At 51.4% G+C, this 26,257-nt stretch overlaps 1 protein-coding gene across 1 annotated transcript in view; it reads left to right on the top strand.

Moving 5' to 3' along the window:
* XYLT1 (xylosyltransferase 1) overlaps positions 1 to 23,205 on the top strand; it is a gene marked incomplete at both ends in the record, with an annotated part of 297,295 nt that extends 274,090 nt beyond the window's left edge. The window contains 6 exons of the mRNA XM_081089853.1: positions 256 to 472; positions 3,187 to 3,363; positions 7,271 to 7,533; positions 14,183 to 14,378; positions 19,979 to 20,312; positions 22,883 to 23,205. Coding sequence (XP_080945979.1) covers positions 256 to 472; positions 3,187 to 3,363; positions 7,271 to 7,533; positions 14,183 to 14,378; positions 19,979 to 20,312; positions 22,883 to 23,205 — 1,510 coding nt within the window. The remainder of the gene's footprint in view (positions 1 to 255; positions 473 to 3,186; positions 3,364 to 7,270; positions 7,534 to 14,182; positions 14,379 to 19,978; positions 20,313 to 22,882) is intronic.
* Positions 23,206 to 26,257: the final 3,052 nt, after the last annotated feature.

The following is a 26,257-nucleotide window of genomic DNA, read 5'->3' as shown; positions in this document are numbered from 1 at the left end:
CTCCGCAAGTGCCTGAACTCTCTGAGTTTCAGTGTCCTCATCTGTAAAATGGGTGTAATAATAGTACCCGCCTCAGAGGGGTAGAGTGACCTGTTACTCCGTGAAAGCCAAGGGACAGCGTATACACAGAGCCCTGGCTCGGTGCCTGGCACACAGTCAGTGCTCCATAAATGCTTTGATCGCTGGGATTGTGCCATCTCATTTGGACACTGGGTGGAGGCACCTTTGGGCTGATCACTTTTTTGTGTCTTTCAGGTTCATCCGGAAACAGGGGCTGGACCGGCTCTTCCTGGAGTGTGATGCCCACATGTGGCGCCTGGGGGACCGGCGGATCCCAGAGGGCATTGCCGTGGATGGCGGCTCCGATTGGTTCCTGCTGAACCGCAAGTTTGTGGAGTATGTGACGTTCTCCACAGACGATCTGGTGACTAAAATGAAGCAATTCTACTCCTACACCCTGCTTCCTGCCGAGGTGAGTGTCCCAGAAAAAAATCCCCCAGAATGGCTGGGGCTGGCTCTAGCATTTAGAGCAAAGCGGATGCTGAAATTTTGCTGATTTTTTTGGTAAAGCAATGCTGAATCCAATACAGAGCCCTCCAAACAACCAGATGAGGATGGAGAGCGCCATTGACTGCCAGGGACCTAGTTGCAGTGGCAGGGACCCTGGTCCCCTCCCGTCTATGGACACAGCACAGTGCTGCCACCAGCAGTCCATGGTGTCTTCGTGCAAAGTGGAAAAGGCATCCCTTTCTTAAGACACTTGGCCTCCATGGGTCCTAAAATAATCACATACTAATTTTATATAGAATGAGGCACTTACTGCCATTTTCTAGAAAACTGTTATTTAAAAAATAACAAGCCTCTGAGTGTCGACCTGCTGTGTTGATGGCAGCCCCTCACTCCAGAGTGGAGCAGAGTGGAATCCGCACATCTGTGCAGGCCGGCCCTTTCAGGACACGCCCACATCAGCGCTGCAGTCACCAGTCCTGTGACAGCTTTCTCAACCAAGAATCCCTCTTCCGATTGTGAATATTGTCCTTTCAATTCCTGACAGACGGGAATCCCTGCACTGACAGCCCTCATGGCCACGTGCCTGGGACTCAGCACTTCCCGTGGCTTTCGGAAGTATTTGAAAAGCTCTGGGGAGTCCGTCACCACTTTTCAGACCCCAGGGTGGGAAGCTGACTTAGTTTGGGCTGCAAATACGATAGGGTAGGTGGCTTACAGCCAACAGAAATGTACTTCTCACCGTTCTGGAGGCGAGGTGGCCCAGGTAGAGGGACAGTATGATCAGGGGAGGGCCCTCTTCCGGGTCGCAGACTGCCTACGGACAGTTCTCACTGTCTTCTCACAGGACCAAAGGGATTATGGATCTTTCTGGGCTCCTTTATAAGGGCACTAATCCCCATTCATGAGGGCTCCACCCTCATCTCCTAACCAGCTTCCAAAGGCCCCACCTTCTAACATTATCACATTGGGGGTTACGATTTCCTCCTGTGAATGTTGGGGTGACGCAGACACCTTTGAATGTTGGAAGACTGCAGGCTGTTCTGAAACAGCTCTGGCCCCAATCTGGAGTGTGGCCACTGATGTGCCAGCAGCCTCTTCATCAGACCCAGGCTAGGAGAGTCCAGGTTAAGCTCCCTGACCTCCAGCTCCTAATTTCCTCCTTCAGAAAACTCCAGAGCTGGTTCTGTTTCCGTGGAGCCCGTGACACCTCCCACGAGTGGCCCACCATTCCTTCCGGCCTGTGCCCCCTCTCGGCACCACTGGGGTTCTGTGTTTCTAGTCCAGACAAGACAGTGCATCTCATCTGATGGTTTCCATGTTTCTCACCAACATCTGGGGCGGTGGCAAGCTCTGGGTAGGGCCGGCTGCCCGCTTCGCTCCAGGGAGATGATGGGCTTCTTGTCACCGGGCCAGGTTTTGCTATTCTGCACACATGTTAAGTAATCAGCTTTTAATCCTATTTCAGCAAAACACCACCTTTTCTCTCAATTCCGATAACCTCCTCATCCATTATCTTGAGGAGACTTTCAGTATCATTATGAAAGGACACAGGGCAGCTGGTAATTGGGTGCTTTTCCCCAACCGATTGATGGAGAATATGGGCCTCTGTGGGCTTGGAGACAACTCAAGCTTAAAACCCAGGTTCACGGACATGTCATTTAGCATCACAGGAAGGTCAGCGGGGGCGGAGGGGGAGTGGAGCCTCATTGTGCCCACCCACCCTTTGAGAAGAGACAGTTTGAGGCTTTGTTTCTTTTCATCAAGATGCTGATCCTGGAACTGTCTCTCTGTCCCATCCCTGTCCCAGTACACACAGGCACGTGACACTCCAGGTCCCTGTTAGACCCCCTCCTCCATTCCAGCATTTCCATCTTACCTTCCCTTCTCTCTCTCTCTCTCTCCTTCCCTCCCTGTCTCTCTCTCTCAGTCTTTCAGTCTCTGTCTCTCTGCATCTCTAACCATCTCTCTCTCCAGTCTCGCTTTTCACTCTCAACATTGCCTCTTTTGCAGGTTCCTAGGAGAGGTGGGCCAAGAGTCAGGATTTGGGGAAAGCAATGGTGCCTGGTTCAGCACCATGGACAGCAGGCAGCCCCACCCTTCACTGATCTGCATTGTAGTCACCTACTCCAGCAGCTAAGTCAGGAGGGCTCCCTGGGGCCTGATGCACCCATGAATCTGCCCTCCCTTACCCAGGGGTGAAATTCCAGAGCACTGGTCTTTCTTCTCAAGATATTTCAGAGCTGAATCCCTTTGTTCTCACTCCTGATTGTTTGCAAAGCAAGAGCCTAAGGGCCCCAGGTTTTCTGAATAATTGTCCCCATGCTTTCCTCTGGTCCCCATGTGTTGACATATCCCGAGGGGCTTTTCCTGTCTGCTGAGCAGACAGAAGATGTCCTGGTTGATAAGAGATATCTTGAAATCGGACTTTAGACTGCTGGGGCAAGGTCATTAGAGGAACACTCAGGACATTAGACTTCTGAGCAGAATTCAGCCAGTCTGGGCGAAACATCCAGTGCACCCTGAGTAGGACCAGACTGGCACTGACCCACTGACAGAAAGAACAGATGAGTCTCCGAGAGAGCCCCTTTGCAGGCAGGGGTCCCAGGGAAGGACCCCACCCGGCCCATTTGAGGGAGGCGGGAAGTGGTCTCAGGCAGGCCCCTCTCTCCCCTGCAGTCCTTCTTCCACACGGTCCTGGAGAACAGCCCCCACTGCGACACCATGGTGGACAACAACCTGCGCATCACCAACTGGAACCGCAAGCTGGGCTGCAAGTGCCAGTACAAGCACATCGTGGACTGGTGCGGCTGCTCCCCCAACGACTTCAAGCCGCAGGACTTCCACCGCTTCCAGGTGAGCCCACGGTGCCCTGCAGCCCCCACACCGTGCCTCCCGGCATCCTCTGCAGGCAACCAGGGCCAGGCCTGTTGATCATCTCACCCCCCAGTTTTCAACCCTGCCTATTGATAATAATAGTGACAACATCAACAGTAGCCAACATTTTTTTAATGACTCCAGACCAGGATAATTCTAACCACTTTGTCTGTCTTGATTCATTAACCCTACAACAACCTTATCAGGTAGATAGATGATTGATAGATAGATAGATAGATATTAAAATTATTATTATTATTCTATTTTCTAAATAGGTAAATCAAGGCATAGAAAGATCAAAAACCTTATGCAGGGTGATATGACCACACGTATCTGCTTCCAAAGGCCATATTTGTATCCATTTCTTTATATTGCCTTTTAACCAGAATCCCCTGAAAACATTTGTTAAAAACATATTCCTGGGTACAAACTTGAGTATATCCGGGCCAGAGTTTGTCACCCTCAGCACTAGTAACACTGTGGCTGGATACCCCATGCTGTGGGCTGTCCTGTGCACTGCAGGCCATTGAGCAGCATCCCTGGCCCTACCCACTGGCTGCGGGCAGCACACTGCAGTGTGACAACCAGAAATGTCTTCAGGCATCGCCACACAGCACTGCGGGCAAACCACTATCTCCAGTGAGGTCCAGGAATGTTTAATAGATTACACCTTGGGGAAGTTCTGGTGAGCAGCCAGGTTTGAAAACCAGCACAATCTGTGAACTGGAAGGAGTAGCAGCAGGCAGAAGCGTTACTGTCCTCACAGGTTTCTCTGCATGGCCTCCTTTACAGTGGTGGGGAGAGCAGAGGCAGAGGGCGATACATGCTCCGTCTGCTTCCCTTGAGCCCCCAGACCCATCCCGAATGGCACCCTGTTTCCATCCTGTGTGAGCACCCTCCCGCTCATGATGCTTAACCCCAACTGCAGAAGGCACAGACAGGAGGCAACAAAATGGTTAAACACGTCACTCTGAGGTCACTGGAGCTATCACGTGGAGATGGTATGCTGCTGCCCAAACCGCTAACTCAGAGGAGAGTGGGGACGGCAGTAACTGAGGGGCCCCTGCTGACTCACTGGCACGTAACTGAGCCGCTGCCCGCATGGGGCTTCAGCCTCTAGCCTGGCTGCTCAGTGTGTGGTCCTGGACCCGCAGCATCAGCGTCGCCCGGGAGGTTAGAAATGCATTGCATAGTGTGCGGCTTCAGACCTGCTGAATCAGAATGTGCGTGAGAACGAGATCCTCAGGGGGCTGGGAGGTTCTATACGTTTGGGCACCGGAGGTGGGATCTGCTCTCTCCCAGGCTGTGTGCCAGGCCCCCCGTGGGCATTTCATTGGCTTCCCTGGGGCAGACATCATCCCCATTGTGCAGGGGGGAAACTGAGGCACCGATGGGCAAACTTGTCCACAGACACACGTAAGGAGTGGTAGGGCTGAAGGTCCCGCCCAGGTGTTCCCGGGTCCAGCCCCCGGCTTTTTGCACCCGCCCCCACTGCCTTCCTGACTTTGTGTCTGCACAGGTGCAGCATACACAGCAGGTTTCACCCCTCAAGGTTTCCATTCCCTCAAGGTCCCCACCTAATGTCTTTCGCCTCTGTAAGCGGTTGCTGCAATAGTATTTTTCTAGACCTTTTTTTTTTTTTTTTTATCTTTTTTTGGTGGCAGATTGAGAGCTACCCGGGGACCTCCCCAAGCCCATGTAATTTGGGCATAAACTTGGGTGACATTTTCGCTCCATTGTCCATGTAGAAAGGATCTGCTGAGCAGCAAGAGGGCTGCAGGGGGAATATTTGACCTGTTCAAAAGGAAAAAAAGAATCCCCGCTTTTTAGAGGACCAGTCGTTGTCCTCACGCAGAGGACCTCATCATGTAGATAACGTCCTTGTGGTTCCTGGGAGCGCGCCCTCCCAGCCTGCTTGCTCTCGAGCGGCAGCATCTGTACTCCAGGCCCAGCATCCCGCGGACCGCGGTCTCTGATAAAGACCGACCAGCACAGAGACAGTGCCCTGAGCTCACAGCTCTTTCTTCCACAGCAAACAGAGATCAAGAACCTCCCCCAACATCTAGAATCAAGAAACTGCTGCCTATAAGGAACTCGGAGTTCTTGTTCAAAGAACTCCCAGGAAGAGGATGATAAATATAGAAACATGCCCTTTTAGAAAATCCAGCTATGATCAAAGAATCATGGATGAGGAAAGAAGGCTGCCCTCCACTAAATTCGATTTTCTGCCCCCAGAAAACCAAGACTTAGAAGCCCCTGGAAGCAGGCTCAGGCCAGGGGGATGGGAGGGGAATGTTAATAGTTACATAGTAATAGCAGTTCACACTGTGTGCCGGACTCTGTGCTAAGTACCCATATTATACCCATTTTAAGGATGAGGAAGCTGAGGTCCTGGGTGACTTGCCCAGAGGCATATACAGCTAGAAAGTAGCAGAGTGAGGATTTGAACTGACCTGGCCACAGAGGCAGGACGTCCCAAGGGTTCATGACGCAGAGAAGTGATGGGATGTTCAGGATAACACCAAAGGTTTTTGTGACCAGGAGCATCCAGTTCACTCAGCAGCGGGGTCCCAGGATGGTGCCGTAGAAAGAGCTTGGGTGTGAGGAGCATCAGGTTCGGGTTCAAATCTTATGACTGTGTGAGTTTGTACATATCACTTCCCCTCCCCGAGCTCAGTTTCCTCATCTGTAAAATGGGAATCGGAATACCCACTTTGCAGAGTTGTTGGGGGATTTGAGGTAATGACATAACTGCAGTGCTTGGTAATTATTGCCATGATTGTTGCTGTTTATTCACAGCAGCATAAACAGTGCTACACCCAAACTTAGCTCAATAATAACACTAGACCATAAGCTCCTCAAGGGAGTGGCTATGTTTGAATTGTTTCCATAGCCCTAGACAGGGGTCAGCAAACCAATCTGGGTCAAATCCAGCCCACTGCCTGCTTTTGTAAGTTCTTTTGTGACACCCATTCACCTGCTATTATGCCCATGGCTACCTTCACCCTACAACAGCAGCGTTGAATACTTACAAAGCTAGAAATAGTTATTATCTGGCCCTTTACTGAAAAAAAATTGGTTGATCCCCGCCCAGACCATAGTATAAGATTTGATAGATAACAGGTACTCAGTAGTTTCTTTCTTTAATCCTGGACCCTGGATTTTAATCCTGACTCTGTCGTTACCTTGCTATGTGACCTTAGATCAGTCCCTTTCCTCACTGGGCCTCAGTCTCCTTGAAAATTAGGCCTACATAAATGGCCTTCAAATTCTGCATCATAACCACCAGGGGAGCATTTGTGGATACAGATTCCTAAACCTCATCTCTGGAGATGCTGCCTCTGCTGTTATGCCCAGGAGACGATAGGGAGTGGTGGGGACTGTGGTGAGCGGAAGAAGCCATGCCCGTCTAACGGGACAGCTGCTTTCCAGCTCTAAGCAGTTCTTACCATGCAGAAACAGGGGCCTGGGGTTGCTGGAAATATTTCTGTTTACAGGGAAGCCAAGAATTGTTTCTGTGAAGTCTTCTACTTTTTAAATATTGCCAGCTAATTCAATTTTAAAACACTCTGCTGGACAATTAAAATATATCTGTAGGCTGTATTTGCCCTAGACCTTCAGTTAAATGATTCTGGAGACCCATCCCAGCTGTGAACACTAGGGTGTGATTTATTTAGCCAACATTTAACAAACATGATGCTTCCCAGGCGCCCATCATTGCTCCAAATGCCTTACCAACATTAACTCATTCCATCCTAACACCCTTAGTATTGTCTTCATTTAACAGAAGAGGAAAGAGGCAGGCAGGCTGGGTGCAGAGCCCTGCTCCCACCTCCCCACACCCATCCTACCTGCTGACGCTAATCTTTTTATTCCTTGAGCACAGCAGACAGCCCGGCCCACCTTCTTTGCCCGAAAGTTCGAAGCCGTGGTGAATCAGGAGATCATTGGGCAGCTGGACTATTACCTGTACGGGAACTACCCTGCAGGCACCCCTGGGCTCCGCTCCTACTGGGAGAACGTCTATGATGAGCCTGATGGCATCCACAGCCTCAGCGACGTGACGCTCACCTTGTACCACTCCTTCGCCCGCCTGGGCCTCCGTAGGGCTGAGACGTCACTGCACACTGATGGGGAGAACAGCTGCAGGTGAGCCAGGTTGGCAAGTGGAGGAGGGACAGGGAGGGGACCAGGGAGGAGGGTGCAGACCTTCCTCTGTTAGGGGCCACGTGCTTCTCCCTCGCTTCCTTTGCCTAAAAAGCACCTAGACAACCATCCCAGCGCTTAGAGCGTGTCCTGTCTACCCTCCACCCTGTCTAAGCCACTGGTTCTCAACCTTCCTAATGCCATGACCCTTTAATACAGTTCCTAATGTTGTGGTGACCCCCAACCATAAAATTATTTTCGTTGCTACTTCATAACTGTAATTTTGCTACTGTAAACAGTATGTAATTATATATGTGTTTTCCGATGGGCTTAGGCGACCCCTGTGAAAGGGTCGTTCGACCCCCAAAGGGGTCACGACCCACAGGTTGAGAACCATTGGTCTAAGCCAGTGGTTGGCAAACTCATTAATCAACAGAGCCAAATATCAACAGTACAACGATTGAAATTTCTTTTGAGAGACAAATTTTTTAAGCTTAAACTATACAGGTAGGTACATTGTTACTAACTTAATTAGGGTACTCCTAAGGCTTAGGAAGAGCCACACTCAAGGGGCCAAAGAGCCGAATGTGGCTCTCGAGCCACAGTTTGCCGACCACGGGTCTAAGCCATCAGCAGAATTTTACTGTTTCCAAGTACCAGATCTAATGCTTACCCAATTATTTCCTTCCAGTGGATTCATTCTTTTATGTTAAGCATATGTGGTATTTTAAAGGGAACCTCTATGTCATCCTATTACATAGTTGTATTTGTCTTAAATGGAAGGTAACCATGGAAATACAGAACTTATTTTTTTTTATTGTGGAAAATGTCAAATATATTCAAAATAGAGAAGAGAGTGAAACCCCATGCTCCCACCACCCAGCTCTCCCGTGACCAGCTCCGGGCCAGTCCCGTGTCACGGCCCCTCCTCCCAGATCGGTCTGATGGAGGCACATCCCTTACATCACATCACCTCAGCCATAAATATTTTAATGTATGTCTCCGAAAAGAAAGACTCCATTTTCAGACATAACCATGTTATCATTACCACACCTACACATATGACCAAAGGCATCAGCAAGATGCAGAACTATTGTTTAAAGCGCTTGGGTACCCCTGAGAATCATCCACCTCACCTGCCACTAGCAGGTGCAGGTTGACACTTGAGGAAAGAGTGTTCTGGAATGTATGGAAAGCAGAGGGGAAGGTAGGGAAATAATTCCACAGAATCCCCTCCCCTCCGCTGTCTTTCCCTAAGCCAAGCGGCCCTTTTGTTGGCTTGTCTTCCTTTCTCTAGCAATGTGCATTGCAGATAGTCACATACTTGCAACAAGAGTTTGGAGCCCTGTTATATTCCTGATCGGCATTATAATATTAGCCCCTCTCCCGCTGCTCTGCAGCTTCCTTCATGCTAATGATCCTTTTTAATGCCGCTGCTGTTCCAAAGAGCAGAAACTCGGGAGTTTGCTTAATCCAGCCCTTTCCTGTTGCTATTGTCAGTAATGGGCCATTGTAAATAACGCCCTGATGACTCTCTTCTTTGCAGAAAGCCTCTTTCTTTTTTTTTGGTTATTTTTTTAGGTTGGATTTTCAAAAGTGCCTCTAATCACTCTCCTCTTTCTTGTTCTCCCTTCTCCTTCTCCCACCTCCCTCTTTTAAAGCAAAAAAAAAAAAAAGTTTAACATTAGTCTCTCCACTGAGGCTCCTCCTATGTACCCCTCCTTGCCTAGCTCTTCCCTCTTCTCTGGAACTGTTGCCTAAATCCTGAACACGGGAAGGTTTCCTGGCTGGGACTGCCTGCCTGGCCATCTGGGTTTCAACAGGGCTTCTCCAGTTTCTTCTTATCTCCTCGTGGCCTCAGCCTCGATCCTCTTCCTGCGGGTTCTCACTTAGTTTAAGGAAAGCCCAGTGTGGGTCGGGAACCAGGACCTGCAGATTGAACTCAACTTTTATTTACTACCTGTTGGCCTTGGACAAGTGCTTGACCTCTCTGACCCTCAGTTTCCTCATCTGTAAAATGGGAATAATAATAAGCCTTACAGCATAAGGTGTTATGAGGTTTAAAGGAGATAATCCTCAAAAGTGAACTTCTCACTTATGTATTATCATCATCCCCGTTTTTAACCATGTTTTACTTACAGAGTGCTTAGCCAATGTCCGTGCCATTATCATTAAGCTGCCAACGTCAACAGGGAGCCCGCTGTGTGAGCTACACCCGCCGTAACCAGTTACATGAGCTGCTCATTGCGCCCTCTGTATTTTCCTTTGCTTACCGCCCCCGCTGTCCCCACACAGCCAGCCCTCTCCCAGCCTCCGAGGGCCATCTCAGGCGCCACATCCTCTGTGGAGTTTGCTGCGAGCTCCCCCTGATAGCCCATCCCCTCCCTCTCCCAAGCTGAAAGTAGCTCAGACTCACTTCCAACCCCTACCCCGCCCCCCCATTGCATGTAGCAGCCGTACTTTGGGTCAAGGTCAGCGGTGGAGGTCTTCTGCCCCTGCTAGTCTGGGCGCAGAACCCTTGCTCACAGAACCACAGTACAAATCCCCGGCACAGAACCCAGTGCCACTCTTGGAAGCGGAATATTATTCAAGAATAGTCTTAATCCCAGGCTTCTTAGAATTTATAAAGTAAATAATCTTATCGTAAATTCTAGAAGACACTCCCAAACAAATCGTAGGACTTGTTTGGGGATTAAGGGGGCCGTTAAGGTGCCCCGGGCCTGGAATCCTTTGACTTCTCGCTCATTTTTTTTTATCGCACTAGAGCCCTGTGCCTTGCTGTGGGCAAGGCCAATATATTTATGACTATGAGCCTGAACGTTAATCAGGACAAAGGACCCTTATCCCAAAAGGCAGCGGAGAGTAAATTCCTACCCCCAGGGTATCCGGGGAAACAGCACGTGAGAACTTTATTTCAAGAGTCTCATTTTCTTTGGGCACTTCATGCAAATTGTGTCTTTCCAGTCTGCGGGATAACCTTTCATAAAAATAATGTTTATTGATTTTTTTCATTATAAAATAACTCATGCTTGTTGCAGAAATTTTCAAAATGGCAGATTGAGAGCACAAGAAAATAAAGTTTGCTTGTGAGTCACCCTCCAGAGATAAAGATGTCAGGATTTTATTACACGTCCTCAAATTCAAATGCCCTCCTGGGCCAGGCGAGTAGCGCGTGGCAGCCAGTGCTGGCTGGCCCCTCAGCACGGGCTCACCGTGCCAGCCGGGACCGCCCGGGGCCCAGTGCGGAGCCCCAGCACGTTCTTGTCCAATGGGCATGTAGACACTGAACTGCCAGCCATTTTTCAAGACCAATCAGAAATTTAGATGTTTGTGAGTCTCCTAATTTTTCCAATGCCCACTTATTTCAGTAAGAAAAGACAAAAACCCACCTTTGGGTGAGATGATTGCATCCGTGGCATCCTTTAGGTTCTGTTGTACTGCATCTATTGGAAACAAACTCCCTTCTTAGTTTTAGTCAATTATCATACACAGTCAAGACAACTACCGGGAGGTTTTGTGCTCAGTCCTGGCTTCCATGTTTCCTAGATGTGCCTTAGAAACAAAAGGTTCAAGAGAAAATCCTTCTAGAATTTTCTCTCAATCAATAAGTATTGTTTGAAGCATCTACCATGTGTCAGGCTCTGTGTTAGGCACTGGGCACTCAGCCATGACCCAGACCGACCAGGCCCCCGTGTTCAAGGCCCTCCCGTTCTAGTGTGAAGACAGACTGTGCCTAAGCACTGGTACACAAGAACGAAGGATCAGTAGTGATAAATGCTCTGCTCAGAATGAAGGTAAGGTCACATGATGGCTACGAGTTGGTGTATAAGAGTCAGCAGTCAAAGAAGATCTCTCAGAAGTAGTGACATTGAAGCAAGATAAGACAGAGCCAGCCATGCAACCTAAGAGGAGAAGAGCAGTCCCAGCACAGAGAATATCCCGTGCAAAGGCCCTGAGGTGGAAACCAGCTCGCTGTGGTCAAGAATCCAAAATAATGTCTATGTAGAATCTAAAATAAGGTCCATGTGGCTAGAAGGTGGAGGTTTGGGGCAGAGGGAAACAAAATGAGGCTAAAGAGGCAGGGCTTTGTGGGCCAGGTGAAGGGTTTGGATTTCATCGTAAGCATTAAGCAGAGCCACTTGTGGTATTTAAGCAGAGACGGTGGGTATGGCTGTTATGAGGGTAAAGTGGACAGAAGTAGGAGGGAGAAAGGAAGCTCCTGTGAAGGTCCAGGGGAGGCATGATGTTGGCCTGGACCAGGATGCTGGCCGTAGCAGCTGGAGTCAGGTGGAGACAGCAGCATTTCTTGATAGAAGAGAGGGAAAGCAGGCAGTCAGACCTGGTTTCTAGAGTGCTTGCCCACTGCTCATTTACTTGACCCCTTAGCAGCACCCCTGTCTGGACCTCTCCCTTCTGGAAACTCTTGTTTTCACTCCCATGCCAACAAGCTCTCCTGTTCTTCTCCCACCATCACTGACCCAACCACCTTGCAGAACAAACATTGACAGTGTATTACGTAGCTCCTGCCATAATGCCGCGTAACAAACAAGCCCCAAGTCAGTGTTTTGAAGTGATAAGCATTGACATTGAGCTCAAGTTCTCAGGTTCCTGGTCTCAGCTGGCATCTCTCCTGAATCTGCAGCCACTTGCAGGTCGGGAGCAGGGCTCTGTTCTTGGCTGGGGTGGCTCTGTGTGCCCCAAATGTCTCGACCTCCAGCAGGTAGCCCAGGCATGCTCCCAGTTGCCCTAGGGGTCAATCTTTGCTTGCTCGCTTTCAAGAAATCCTGCTGTCTCCACCTGAATCCGTCCTCCACCTCAGTCCACCTCTGCACTGCCAGCTTCCCGGTCCAGGCCACCAACTTCCTTACCTGTCTCCCTCCTGCTTTTGTCCATGACCTTATATCAGCCATATCCAGCGCCCCTGCTTGAGTACCACAAGTGGCTCTGCTTCATGCTTGTGATTGGGATCCTCTCTGCTCCACAAAGGCATGCTCTCATCACAGAAGAGCAAGAGAGGAAATGTGCAAGTTGGGGCCCTGACTGGGAGCTGGCATGGCGCCTCAGGTCCAGGCAGGTCGGGAGCGGGAAAATAGACTCTGTCTCCTCAGGGCCAGGGACCCTGCGACGCCTCGTGGGAGAGAGCATGGAGACGGGGAGGTGAAGGATTGGAGGCGCTGATGCCAGCAGCCAGGAGACTCTGTCTTGACTGTCTATGCCTCCAGGACAGTCACCACTGGCCACCAGTGGGCATTTGAGATTAAATCAATGAAAGGGAATGGAATAAAAAATCCAGTTCCTCCGCCGCCGCAGCCACAGTCACGTGCTCGGGAGCCGCAGTAGCTAGTGGCTGCGGTGGTGGAGAGAGCCCCGCTGCAGCCGCCTCCATCCCGGCACAGAGCTTGCAGCTCTGTCCGGGCGAGGCTTTTCTGCTCCCGAAGCCGATGCCCAGCGAGCAGCCTGAAGAGGGTGCCGGCTTTTCCCAGAGCCCCCGAGGCATCCCAGTGACCAGGCAGTGATTTCCGGGGATGGGGAAGCACAGGAAGGCGGCTCCCTAACCGCTGTCATTGGACCTAAGACCGAAGCTCCAGATGAGGACCGGAGGGAAGGCGGCTAAGCAGAAACGGTGATTTGGAGAACACTGTTGTTCCGGGGCCACTCGCACCTCTGATGCTGTGCAGTTCACACATTGCAGAGGCCAGCAGCCCTCAGTTCCTCGAGTAGGAAAGAAAGCGGGGCTCATCCCAAGTCCCTCCCACCTGAGCTCCCTCCTGGGAATCTCTGCTTAGTTCCCCGGCCCCTTCCTCCCAGTGACTGTTTGTGGATCCAAGTCAAGCGTCTGGAAACAACGGTTACCTCTTCGTGTCTGAATGTATGGACCTTGGATTCATTTTTAAGGATAATGCCCAGTGCCTTGACTGAGAAGGACAGTGAGAGCATAAATCAGTACAACCTTTTTGATAAAGTTGGGCGGCAGACATGAAGGGCCCTTTGGAAATGAGTGAGAGAGGTTCCATTTTTGCTCAAGGATGTTTAATGCAGCATTGTCTACAGTGGCCAAAAAATTAAAAACCAGTTCAACAGCCAATGATGAGGAACTTGCTCTGTAAAATACAGTATTACGTACAGTGGAATGTGTGTGTGTGTCACGTTTTCAGAGACTTTCCAAAAACGTGATAATGCCTGTGAAATACTATGAAGCGAAAGCAGGATGTAACCAGTATGTATAGTATGATCTCGTATGAGATTTATGCAAATATATGCATAGGGAATAAGGCCGAAGGGAAATGAGTCAATATGACATTGTTTGCACACCGTTGTTGCTTCCCAATACCTAGCACCAGAGAGTCAATAAATATCTGTGAATTGACATCATCTATGTAAAGAAGCCTCAAAAGTGTAGCCATTTTTATTTTCTTTCTTGTGCTTTCATACAGTCAACATGCTTTACATTTGTAATCATCTAAAAAGCTACTGTTAATAGTTGTTGAGATCATAGACACACAGGGAGAAGTTTCAGGAATATGGTAGGCATTGCATAAAATGGGGGTTATTTTAGGAACAAGACCAGCATGATGGGGGGGCACCCCATTATGAGCCCGCACATCTCCAGCCCTGACCCATGAGCTCATGTGAGACTGTGTGTGTGTTTCAGGTACTACCCCATGGGCCACCCAGCGTCTGTCCACCTCTACTTCCTTGCTGACCGCTTCCAGGGCTTTGTGATCAAGCATCACGCTACCAATCTGGCCGTGAGCAAACTCGAGACGCTGGAGACGTGGGTGATGCCGAAGAAAGTCTTCAAGATCGCAAGCCCACCCAGCGACTTTGGGAGGCTCCAGTTTTCCGAGGTAAGAGACCAGACATTGCCATACTTCACTGCCTTTCGCATCCCCCTTGCTGGGTCCTGTTCCATGATCTGACGCCTATAGTTGGAGATGGAGGACAAAGGGACTTGGAGAGGCCAAAGATAGGCTCACCCTGAGCCTGCAGAAGGGCCTCCAGTCCCAAACACTGGAAATGGCATCTTCAACAGATCGGGAGAAGGACAGTGGGCCAAACCAACTGGGGCCCTTGGTCTATTTTTCATAGTAGAACTTCTATTTCTTTTAATTTTTTTTTTTATTCTTGCTAGTGATTCCTCCTAACCTTGTATTAGTAATGGACCGATATCAAACCAGTTTCCTGATGAAGTAGGGGCATCAATCCCGTTTTACATACTGGAAAATTGAAGCCTGTGGAGATTCAGTGATTTTTCTGCATCAGAGCTAGGAAGTGGTTGAGCTCACACTTGAACCCAGGTCTCTTAGGCTGCAAGTCCCATGTTTAATTGTGCTTTTGTCTCCCCAGTTCTTAGCACAGGATTTAGCTTAAAATAAGTACCAGATCAATCATTGAATGGATGAGTAGACGGATGGATGCATGGACGGGTGGATGAATGGACAAAAGGATGGATGGATGGATGGATGGACGGATGGACAGATGTGTTAGTGTTTGGACAGATGGACTGATGCATGACCTGTGGAATGCAGTTTCCACCTCTCCAGTACAACAGGTTTCAGTTGTTTTCCTGCCTGGGGAGATGGATTTATCCAGCACCACCCTTCTGGCATCGCCCCCCCTCCAGACCTGATCTACCCTCTTTCTGCTTCTCCAGCCTCATCCAGTACCACTCTCCTCCCCACTCACACCTGTGTCTTTGTCAAGCATGCCCAGTTTGTTCCCACCTCAGGCGGGGCATGTTGATCCTCCTGCCTGGAACGCTTTCTCACAGGTTTTCACCCATTTTGGGGTCTTTCTGATCTAAATCCAAACAACGCACCTTCCGAGAAGCCTTCTCTGCCCACTCACTTAGGCCATGATAGCTACACTCCCCACCCGACACATCCTTGTTTTAGTTTTTCTTAGTATTTACCATCTAACATCATCTTGTTGGTTTCGCTAGTCACTTGGAGATTGTCCGCAAGAGAGCGAAGACAGTATCCCTCTCGCTCACTGCTGTAAACCAGCACATAGAGTATGTAGCATTTGCAGATGCGGAATAAGGTGAAGGGATTAGCCAAACAAGATATATGCATAGTCCGTGGACACAGACAACAGTGTGGTGAAGGCCAGGGGGGGCGGGTGGAGGCTGGGTGGAGGTGGGCAAATGGGGGAAGATGGGAGACATCCGTACTAGTGTCAGCAACAATGATTTCTGAACGAATGAGTGCCTGCACTTGGCTGGTGGCCTGGAAGGAAGAGGAAGCCTGATCAAGCTTGGTGAGGGTTCCCCACACAAAACTCCTCGTGGGATTTCTAAAGCACTGATTCATTCCTGGAGTTAAGCACCCCCAATGAGTTTGGCTGCTGGCTTGGGAGCCAATTTTGGAATGTGGAGAATCTTAAGGGATGGGAGTAAGTACCGCACCCACTTATATTCCCTTGCTAGTCTTTCTCCAGTCCCCAGTGGCCCACCTGGCCGACCTGTGCCCTGCTGCGTGGGCACTGAACAGGCACTGGTGGGAGTTTCTTATGAAGCCTGGTTTTCAATTAAGGTTCCAAACGGATTGTCTGGATTTGAGCTGCCATGGGAGCCCACTCCATAAATTACTGGCGCCAGGGGGCAGTTAGATGCTGCCCCAGTTGGAATCTGTGCTGGGGGCCCAGGCGGCCGATTGAAGACATTAACGTCCCATTAAGGAGATGGATGCCTGGTGGCTGGGCTCTCCCTGTTTATCAGCCTGCCGTTGGGGGGCCGGGCACTTCTGGCAGTGACAAATGACGCTGGCCACTCGTGGCTGGTGATTTGTGAGGGTTCCTGCGATAGCTCTGGTACCCTTGGTGTGAGAGCCACCGAGACCTCTGGCAGAGTACCAACGTGTGAGCAGGGAGCCCCGGATCTTGTATTTCGATTTTTTTTTTCTAAAGCCTTAATTTTAGGGCAAACGTGAAGTTGGACAAGGAGGAGGAACAGAACTGCATGTTGAGAAGTTCTCTCGAATTGGCCCAGTGCGTAGGGCCTGGCCCAGGGCAGGTGGGGAGCTCGAATAGAGTTCTCCATCCCATGGACGTCCCGTGCCAGTGGCTTAGAAAGTCACCGAGTGCCCGAGATATGCGAGGTGCAGAAGGAACAGCGGTCAACCAGATAGACCAGACCCTTATAGTCATGGAAGTGCTCTCTTGTGGGGCAGCCAAGGAGTGAGCAAACAAATGAACAAAAACATTTCAACTAATAACAAGTATTACACAAAGAAAGAAAAATGCCCTCCCTGTGATTGCTGAGGCCGTGAGAGGCCGATGAGGACTACTTTCAATGGGAGGATTCGTTGAGAAAGGCTTTTCTAAGAATAATTTTGGAGCTGAAAACTGTACCCTGGGACCTTCTAAAAGAAGCGCATGTGCAAGGCAAAGGCCCTGAGGCTCCAGGCAGGAGCTCGGTGGACTCCAGGGGCAGCAAGGCCAGTGCACAGTGAGCGCGAGGGAGAGTGAAGGAGGGAGGACTCTGAGGGGACGGGACAGAGCATGAGGGGTCTCGCAGGCCCTGGAGAGAAGTGTGGGTTGTATTTTAAGGGCTGTGGGAAACCTTTGGTGGACTTGAAGCCGGGAAGCATTGTTAAGCTTGAACTTGAACATGCGCTCATATATGAGCAGCTGATCATTTTGTAGTACAAATGGTAAGCAGGCTGTGCCAGAGTACGGTGTGGACTTCCAGAGCAAGGGGGAGAAGACCTTGAAGGCCACAGAGGATGTGACAGCAACAGGGCTCCATCTCAGGCAGACCCACCTCCCTCGCGCGTGGGGGTGGCGGCTGACTTTCTCCTCCTCTCAAAGTTTAGAAACAAGATCTAGGTGTTTCCACTGTCAGTTGCTTTGCAACTCTTCTGCTGTGTTATTTTGGTTTCAGAACTGACTTCAGGGATTTGTTCACCCCCAACTCTATGGGGGAATCAAAGGATGGTTTCTGGAGTGTCCCCACACTCCCCTAACTGGTGGGTAATTCCTTCCTGAAGTAGAACCCTGACATGGTTTTGTGACCATTGATCCATTTGTCAGTGTCTGTTGGAGTCAGTGTGTGCAGGGCCTGGGTGCATAGGGATGTCCATGTGCTCAGCCCCTAATCATTCATGACATAGATAGATGATGGATGAGTAGATCGATATATGCTGGGTAGATAAATATAGAGATAGAGATAGTGAGCACCTGCTGTGTGCTCAGCACTGTTTTGGGCACTACAGATACATTGATGAACAAGCCAAATTTTGTCCCTACTCTCATGGAGTTGATAGTGTTGAGCCAGGGAGAGAGATTAAATTAAAGATTGCAATACTGTACAAAAAAACTAAATGCTGAGAGACGCACCTTAGTGGTGCCTAAGCAGGAAGGCTTCCAAGTAGTGGTGACACCCTGGCTGAGGCCTGGATGATAAAGAAGAGCGGGTGGGGAAGAGGGCGGGGAAAGTAAGCAGACTGAACCAGAGAGATGTGGGTGTGGACACAAGATGAGAGGCAAGAGTGAGCCCTTCTCAAGGAGGCGCTGAGAGTACTCCAGCATGCGGGGGGAGGTAGGGAAGGAGAGGAGAGAGCCTAGAGCAGGGGTGAGTGGAGGATGGGGAGAGGGACAGAAAGGAAGAGACCCAAAGGACCAGACCTTGTAGGACAGAGTGAGAAACCAGACTTAGGAATAATGAGATACTGAAAAGGATTGGGTTTCTTTAGAAAAATCTCTAAGACTTTGAGGTGTAGTTTGAATCCTGCTCACTCATTTATTTCTTCAACTAACAATATCGTTTTAATTTCTATTGTGTCCCAGAGAGTGTGCTAAGCAGCAGGGGTCCTCGGGAGCAGCCAGCTCCTGCTGATCCATAGGGTGGCCAGGATTTCACAACCCTGGGAGGGACGGTGCCCAGCAGAAATGTCACAGCAATCACTACCTCTGCTGCCCTTAAGACCACTCTTTAGGCTGCGGTCTAAAGACAGAAACCTGAAGCAAGCTGTGGGCCTATGAAGGACAGGTATAAATAGTCCCATCTGGTTGGTGGTAGGCATTTGGCACATATGTATTGATGAGTGAGTGAGTGAGTGAGTGAATGAATGGGAGGCAATACATTGAAGAGTAGATAAGAGCACAGCCTTTGAAGTCAGACTTCCTGGGTCCCCCTGCTGGCTTTGCCCCTTACTGACCATAGCAAGTTACTGAGCTGCTCTGAGCCTCAGTTTCCTCATCTGTAAAATGGGGATAATGTGGAGTTGGAAGTGAGTATGAAATGAGTGATGCATCCAAGCATTTAGCATTATGCCTGGCATAAGCTCCTGGTACCTACTGGCCATGCAGCTCCGCGTTCTGTGTAAGGAATGGACACAGTGACTCAAGGTGAGAACAAGGAGAAAATAAACCAGCTCCTGTCTGCACCTTAATGTGGAATCTTCTCAGGGTGTAGATGTCTGTACCTTCCCCTGCCCTGCCCTGCAGACACACACATTGGAGATGCTGGTCATGCAGAGGCCACAGAAGCAGCGCAAGCCTGGCAGTGTGCTCATTATCGGCTGCCAACGTGTCCCACGCTGTCCTCGGAGCATTAAATGAAAGCTCCTGGGGAGCAGAAGACCCTCATTTAATTTGATTTGAAACTGCAACAGAGCGCATCAGGGATCTCTGCAGTTCATTCATTTGTTTGTCAAGTCGTTCACTCGACAGATTCTGATGGAGCACCAAGCACAGTGCTAGGCACCACGAGAGAGCAGCGGACCCAGGCACAGGGATCTGAGCAGTTTGAGGACAATTCACGGGGTCTTTCTGGCTGCTGGGTGGAGAAGAGATTGCAGGTGACAGAAGTGGAAGGATTCTTGGAGGGCGAAAGGCACTGGCTGGCAGGAAGGATGGATTGTACAACCATCTCCCATCCCTGGGCTCCAGCTCAGCATGTGTTAGGGAGGCCAGAGCTCTATCTTCTGGGAAAGCCGTGTGAACTGCTGCAGGTGACAGGCGATGCTGAGAGAACCTTCTTTTCTAGCTTATGACAGGGCAGCTCCAAAACCTGAGCTCTAGTCTTGTTCAGAATAGTCACACTCAACAGAGGCACATGATCTGGAAAACCAAGGAGCAAAGCGGAATCCAGCTGGACCTGTTGAATGGCAGGGTGTATGTTTTCTTGGAATGGCCTCAAGCAGGGATTCATTCATTCAGTGCACATTTTTTCCCCAAACACCCACCAGGTGCCAGGCACTGGAGGCCCTAAGGGTTAGTGAACGGACCACAGGCCTTGTAATCCTCCAACCTGGATCCAAATACCAAATCTTCTGCTTACTTCCTGTCTGACCTTGAGCAAGTAACTTAATCGGAGCCTGAGTTTCCCCATTTCCTCATCTGTAAAATGGGTATATCCTGTCCAGCAAGCAGGATCCCAGGCCTTTCTGGGACCCAGCACCATAGCTCAGTGTCAGTGATTTCAGGACTCGCTCTCCTGTTTCAGGTCGGCACTGACTGGGATGCCAAGGAGCGGCTCTTCCGCAACTTTGGGGGTCTCCTGGGGCCCATGGACGAGCCGGTAGGCATGCAGAAGTGGGGGAAGGGCCCCAACGTGACCGTGACCGTCATCTGGGTGGATCCCGTCAACGTCATCGCAGCCACCTACGACATCCTGATTGAGTCCACGGCCGAATTTACCCACTACAAGCCTCCTTTGAACTTGCCCCTGCGGCCTGGGGTCTGGACAGTGAAAATTCTCCACCACTGGGTGCCGGTCGCAGAGACCAAATTCCTCGTCGCACCTCTGACCTTCTCCAACAGGCAGCCCATCAAACCGGGTGAGTACTCCCCGTGTCTCTGCTGGGAGTCCAGGGTCGGGGTGTGGGGGGGGATATGCCATCCCCAGGGATCCCATGGGTCCATCGCCTGGGCAGTGGTGCTGCCCAGATGTGGGGAGAGGGGGCCACTTTCGAGAACCATGCTCTCTGCTCTCAGTAGTTGCTCTTCTGCCTGCACACGGAGGTGACGTCCTCAGTCTGTGACTTAGATAACTTTTTATTAGATGCTCTCCCACTGGGCTCCCAGAGGCTCTGATCATATTTAAGACAGGATGGAAAATAAGCCCAGGCAGATATTGAGTTTTAGCAAATCTTGTTCACTGTGTAAAAAAATATTAATTAACACAGGAAATCCTGTTCATCAAAAATATGATACTCTAGGTCAGCGCTTTTTCAACCGGCGTGCCACAAGACTTTTTAAAGCAATGCAATACCTGACTATTTAGTCAGGGGGACTGACCTCTTTCCCCTTAGATTGTCAAGTAAGACAATGACAACAGCCAACACAACAGTAGCCGCCTCGCGTTGTCTCCCTCTAACAGATCGCAGACCCAGAAGCCAGAAACAATTGCAGCCTCTGGTAGCTAAGCCTTCATTCTGAGCTGGATGCCATTTAGCCAGTGGCACAAGGAGAGGGGACATAGATATGGGGAGGGGAGGGACGGAGTCCTATAAAGAGGGAGTGTTGAAGGGATTCTATCGACTTTGCTAAGTTTCTGTGCTGAGCAAGCAGACAGGTAGAGCCCTCAGGTTTTCTCAAGATGGAATTCTGCTTCTCCACTCCCCTCCGAAAAAGACAAAAGCTCCCCAGAACTGTCTGGGCCAGCGCACAGCCCTGAGGGCCCCCAGGGTCCCGGATCAGGTTCACGTCCTTGGCATTCCTAAGGGTTTCCACAGCCAGGTGTGGAGGGGAGCGCTGGAAAGGGCAGTCCAGACCTCTGTGGCGGATGCGCCTGCTGGACAGACAAGGGCGTGGTCCTGACTCCATCCACCTCAGCAAACAGCCCGGCCCTTCACTGGGGCCTGAGCGTCCCAATGTTTTTCTCCTGGAGGCCCTTCCCACCCATTCCCAGCATGAGCCGGGGGTCACTGCACCCCACTGGGAGCAATGCCCCATTGTCATCATTGGTAATTGCATCTGTTAACGATGTTCCTACGACAGGGAACACGAAGGAGGGAGCCGTGCAATTTGTAAAATGATTCATCAAGAGTAATTTGCTATTGATGCGTCCCTAGTAATCTCAAGAAATCTGATGAGGTGGAATTGAGGAAAATTTAATTATAGAGGTGAGCATTGGCGGCTGATGCTGTAAGAGCACGTCCCACGTCAGCCTCACAGTTCATAGGGTTTTCTGCATCAACCGCAGTGTTTGGTGTTAGATGTGTGAGCGGCTCTCTTCGCTCTGCAGGCCGGCGTGTTGTGGGTTTGGTGTGCCCCGTCTCCCCATCTGCAGGATGGGGGCCTGGAGAGGCTCGAGTAGAGAAATCGGATCCACATCAGAGAGCACCGCCTCTGTTCTCCTGGCGAATGACACGGGAGCTGCCTGCCCTCTGCCAGCATCCAGGAGCGGTGGGCTAGGGTGACGGACACACCCGGGCTTACCTAACGTGAAAGGGAGAAGCTAACTCAGAGCAGGACAGGATATGTGCTCACGCCCGCTGGTCTCTTCGCTCCCACTTGCTCCTCCAAACTGTAGAGCCCGGCCGTCAGCTTCCTGAAGCATTAGGAATGGAAGGAATGTGCTCACTGTTCCCTCTGCCCAGAATTCTCTTTCCCGGGCTCTGTATGTGGCTTTTGTCTTCTTTCACATTAATCACCTCTCAGCTCAGATGTCACCTCTTCAGCAAGGCCTCCCCTGCTCACCTCATCTAAAGTAAATACCCTGGTACCTCTACCCCAGGGATCAGAAGGCTTTTGCTGTCAAGGGCTAGATAGTAAATATATGCAGGTTTGGGGGCCACTTACAATCTCTGTCTCAACCACTCAGTTCTGCTGTGGTAGCACAGAAGCAACCAGACAATATCTACCCAAATGGGCATAGCCATGTTCCAATAAAACTTTAGAACAGGTGGGGGGCCACTGTGTGCAACCCCCTGCTCTGACTCAACACCCCGTTTATTTCCTTTGTGACTCTTATCACTAATTGAAACAACCTTACTTACTTTTTTTCCCCTTTATTGTCATCAGTCTACCCCACTGGATTGCAATCTCCTTGACTGTCTTGTTCTCTCCACCCCGTAGAGTAGAGCCTGGAATAAACATTTACCAAATGAATGGGTGGGTGAACGCCTTGCAAATAGCAGATGTTCAGTAAATATTAATTGAGTGAATGAATGTCTGGCCTATAGACGATGCCGTGAAAATCTGTGAATGAATGAACGTCGCTCGAAAGTGGGCTCAGCGCTGTCTCGGGCTCAGTTTCTTCATCTGTGCAGTGGGGCTGAGGAGACAGCCTCCTCATGAGGCTGTCCTGTGAATTAAGTGGTGCCACCCCAGTGTGGTGCCAGGCACACAGCAGGTGCCAGGTTCGTGGCTCTTCTAATGACGTGATGGTTCCCTTGGCTTTCAGAGGAGGCGCTAAAGCTGCACAACGGACCCCCCCGTGGCGCCTACATGGAGCAGAGCTTCCAGAGCCTGAACCCCGTCCTCAGCCTGCCCGTCAGCCCGGCCCAGGTGGAGCAGGCTCGGAGGAACGCGGCCTCCACCGGCGCTGCGCTGGAGCACTGGCTGGACTCGCTGGTGGGCAGCATGTGGACCGCCATGGACATCTGCGCCACAGGCCCCACCGCCTGCCCAGTCATGCAGACCTGCAGCCAGACGGCCTGGAGTTCCTTCAGCCCGGACCCCAAGTCGGAGCTGGGGGCAGTCAAACCCGATGGCCGGCTCAGGTAGCACTGGGCGTGGGTGGGCCGCAGCGATGTCAAAGGGAACACAGCCAGAGGGCCTCCCACCCTGGGGGTGCCTTTTGTGGGAGGGGCCCTCCTGGCCATAGAATGATGGAGAAGGAAGGTTCTGAGGCCAAAGCAGGGTCTGCCGATGACCTGCATTTGGCCAGCTGGCTCCTGGGGGTGTGGTCTTACCTCTTCCGGCTGGTCCTCGAGTCCTACAGGGTCCTTGTCTTCCCCTCCAGTGACCAAGCCCCCAGACGAGTGATTCTCAGACTTTTCCTTTGAGCAGCAGAACTTTGTTTACGAAGCGCAGTGGTGGGTGGAGTTCCAGGTGCAAGTGAAATCCAGGCTGCTCTGGGCGAAGCTAGGGAGAGGGGGTTCTTCCTCAATGCTCGGCCCACCGGGCGGTCCCTTCGCCAAGGGCATCTCCTAAGGTACCTCTTCAGAACCCAAGGGCTCTGCAAAACCCAGTTTGAAAAGCACTGCCCAGACGGTGGGTTTGATCGCCAGCCCCACCCTTCGGCTCCTCTTCCCGCTCCTCTGGCCCAGGAAACCCTGTGCCAGTGCTGAAATGACAGGTCACTGAAACCATGCTCACGGGCCCTCCCCAGGGAGGCCGCAGGCCCAGGACGGCTCCAGGCCTCCCACCAGCCCTTCTTAGTCACTACACGAGCAGGGAAGCTGTGGTGTGACATGGCCACGGTCCAGCAAGGTGTGACTGCCAACTGTCCTGGGTTCCATGCCCCCTCCCTCGAGGGAAAATGGGCTGATGAACATCACATCTCCAGCCATTCATGGGCCAGGAGACCATGACCTTGTCGATCCTTGACAGTGGGAACACTAGGGCCCATGGCCATGAAACTCCGACAGATGGTTTGGAGCAAAACTCCTGAGCTAGACAGCACAGCAATATCCGTCCCCGGCCTGAGCCTTTCCATTCTGAGGTCAGCACCACCCGCCGCGCCCCCCCCCCCCCCCGCCCCCCAAACCTTTGGGAATCGCACAGTCGGTGTTGTTGGGAGTGACCAAACCAGACTTTTCACGTCCAGGAAAAAGCATTTCCGATTCGGTTTTTAAATCCATGCCCTTCTTTATCTCAGGCGACATGCTGTGTAAACATGGGACGCTTGAGTGTCTGCTTGTTTAAAACCTAAACAATAATATTATTCCAACGGCCTGAGCTCCCAGACGCCTGGAGGGTTTCCTTGCCATGTGCCCCGTGGAGGGTTCCCTTGGACAAGTCCCACCCCTGGCTGCAAACTGCCCTTCCTGGGGAGCCAGTTCCTGGTGTGACCCCCAGTGTGACTATGAAGGTACTGCAGTTCGCTCTGATGACCTTTCAGCTGTTGCCCGCGCCCCCCCCCCCCATAACCACCCATCCCCCACCCAGCAAGGCAGGATGTCCTATGGGCAATGGAGGGTCTAGAGAAAGGACACTTTAGATATTTATTATTTATGTTTTAGTCAATGACTAATGAGTAGGTGCTGTTTTTGCAGCTTGTCAATTATGTTATCTTACTAACTGAAGCTGCCTTTATTCACAAAAGGCGCCCCAGCCCTCCACATCTTCTAGTGTCTCTCTCTGTTTCTATGCGTGTGTGAGTGTGCGTGCGTGTCTGCCCTCCATTCTCCGTGTCCTCAGCACGGGTGTTGGACAGCATGAGGGGAACGCTTCGTTGAGCATCATGCACTGGCTGAAAGGGGTGACCTTGGGAACGTTGGAGCCTCACTTTTCCTTATGCAGGGTGTTAGCTTCATGTAGCCCCCCTCCCGTTTCTGGGGGAGTTGGAATTCCTGCGCCATCCCCACTCCCGCCCCAGGCACAGGACAGGCCGAGCACCTGTGGCTGGAGAGTGTGCCGACCACAGAGCTCGACCGTCCTGCTTCCTCCTGACTCACCTCCCTCGGCCAGTCTGACCACGCGCTTCCATGTAACATGACAGACGCACAGGGAAACGGCTGCTCTGGGCCTGGGAGGAAAAGACATCCATGTCAGGAAGAGGGTAGGTGGTTGGATGGCGCCAGGAGTGGCCACTGTCAACAGTGGTCCTCGGGACCTCAGAGTGGCTTTCTCAGAAAGCCCCTGTAATCTCTAAATGCACTTACAAGCTGTGGGAGGCCTGCGCCACATCCTCTCTCTGCCCCCAGCTTCTGCCTCTGGCCAGTGTCCCTACACCTGTCCGAGCTGCGCAGGGAGCCTCCCTCCTCACCAGGCCACGAGGACGTGGGTGTTTCCCAGTGTCCTTTGCAGTGGCTGCGACGGTGCAGCCCTGGCAGGTCCCTGTGCGGACTGTGCCCGCAGGCTCCTGCACCTGCTGACGTGGCTGCCTCTTGTTCCCGCCCTGAAACAGGTGGGCCAGAGCTGGCTTATTCTGGGGACACCCACACCCCATCCCTGTCCTCGGCTTCAGTCACCTCTCCCTGCAGTGAATTCTGGGACACTGAAGTCATCTGGCTGTTTCTTAATGTCTTTTGTTTCTGGACAGAGAATAATTTTGCAGATGTTACATTTGGGGGAAAAAGGGAGAGAGAGAATTCCAAACAAAACCCAGGATGATTTGAGAAAAAGTGGTCTTTTCCAGGGGAAACGGCTTAACTCATTCTTTAATCTGCCTGAGCATGGTTTATTGGCCAGGCAGCCTTCAGCCACGGTGCCCGAGGGCGTTTGTTAAAAGCATGAGGCGAGGTCTCCGGCACAGTGGCTGGGGGTCGCCACCGCTGGGTCCCGGGACTGCAGGAGAGCTGGAAGGTGGGACAGGGTCCGCTTGCGGCAGAAGGAAGCAGTCGGTAGGCTGTGGCTCTCGGCACGGTTTCCCAGCCAGCCGCGTGGCGTGCAGGCCTCCTCTCTCCCCCCTCACCAGGCCGTGAGGACTCGGTGTTTCCCGCCGTGTCATCTGAACCGCTGAGGCCCCCAGAACCACTCTCCCTCCTAGTGGCCTGGTGAGGAGGGAGCTAGAGCACAAGAGACAGAAAGCCCTCCCAAGTCCCACCGCCCAGGCCTTGCACAAAGCACTATGTCTCAGGGCCGGGCCAGGGCTAGGAGAGCAGTGAGCAAT

This window comes from Myotis nattereri (assembly GCF_964212035.1).
Source record: "Myotis nattereri genome assembly, chromosome: 4".
Lineage (NCBI taxonomy): Eukaryota > Metazoa > Chordata > Mammalia > Chiroptera > Vespertilionidae > Myotis > Myotis nattereri.
Note: the sequence above shows the minus strand (reverse complement) of the source record. Positions and strands in the feature narration are given on the sequence as shown.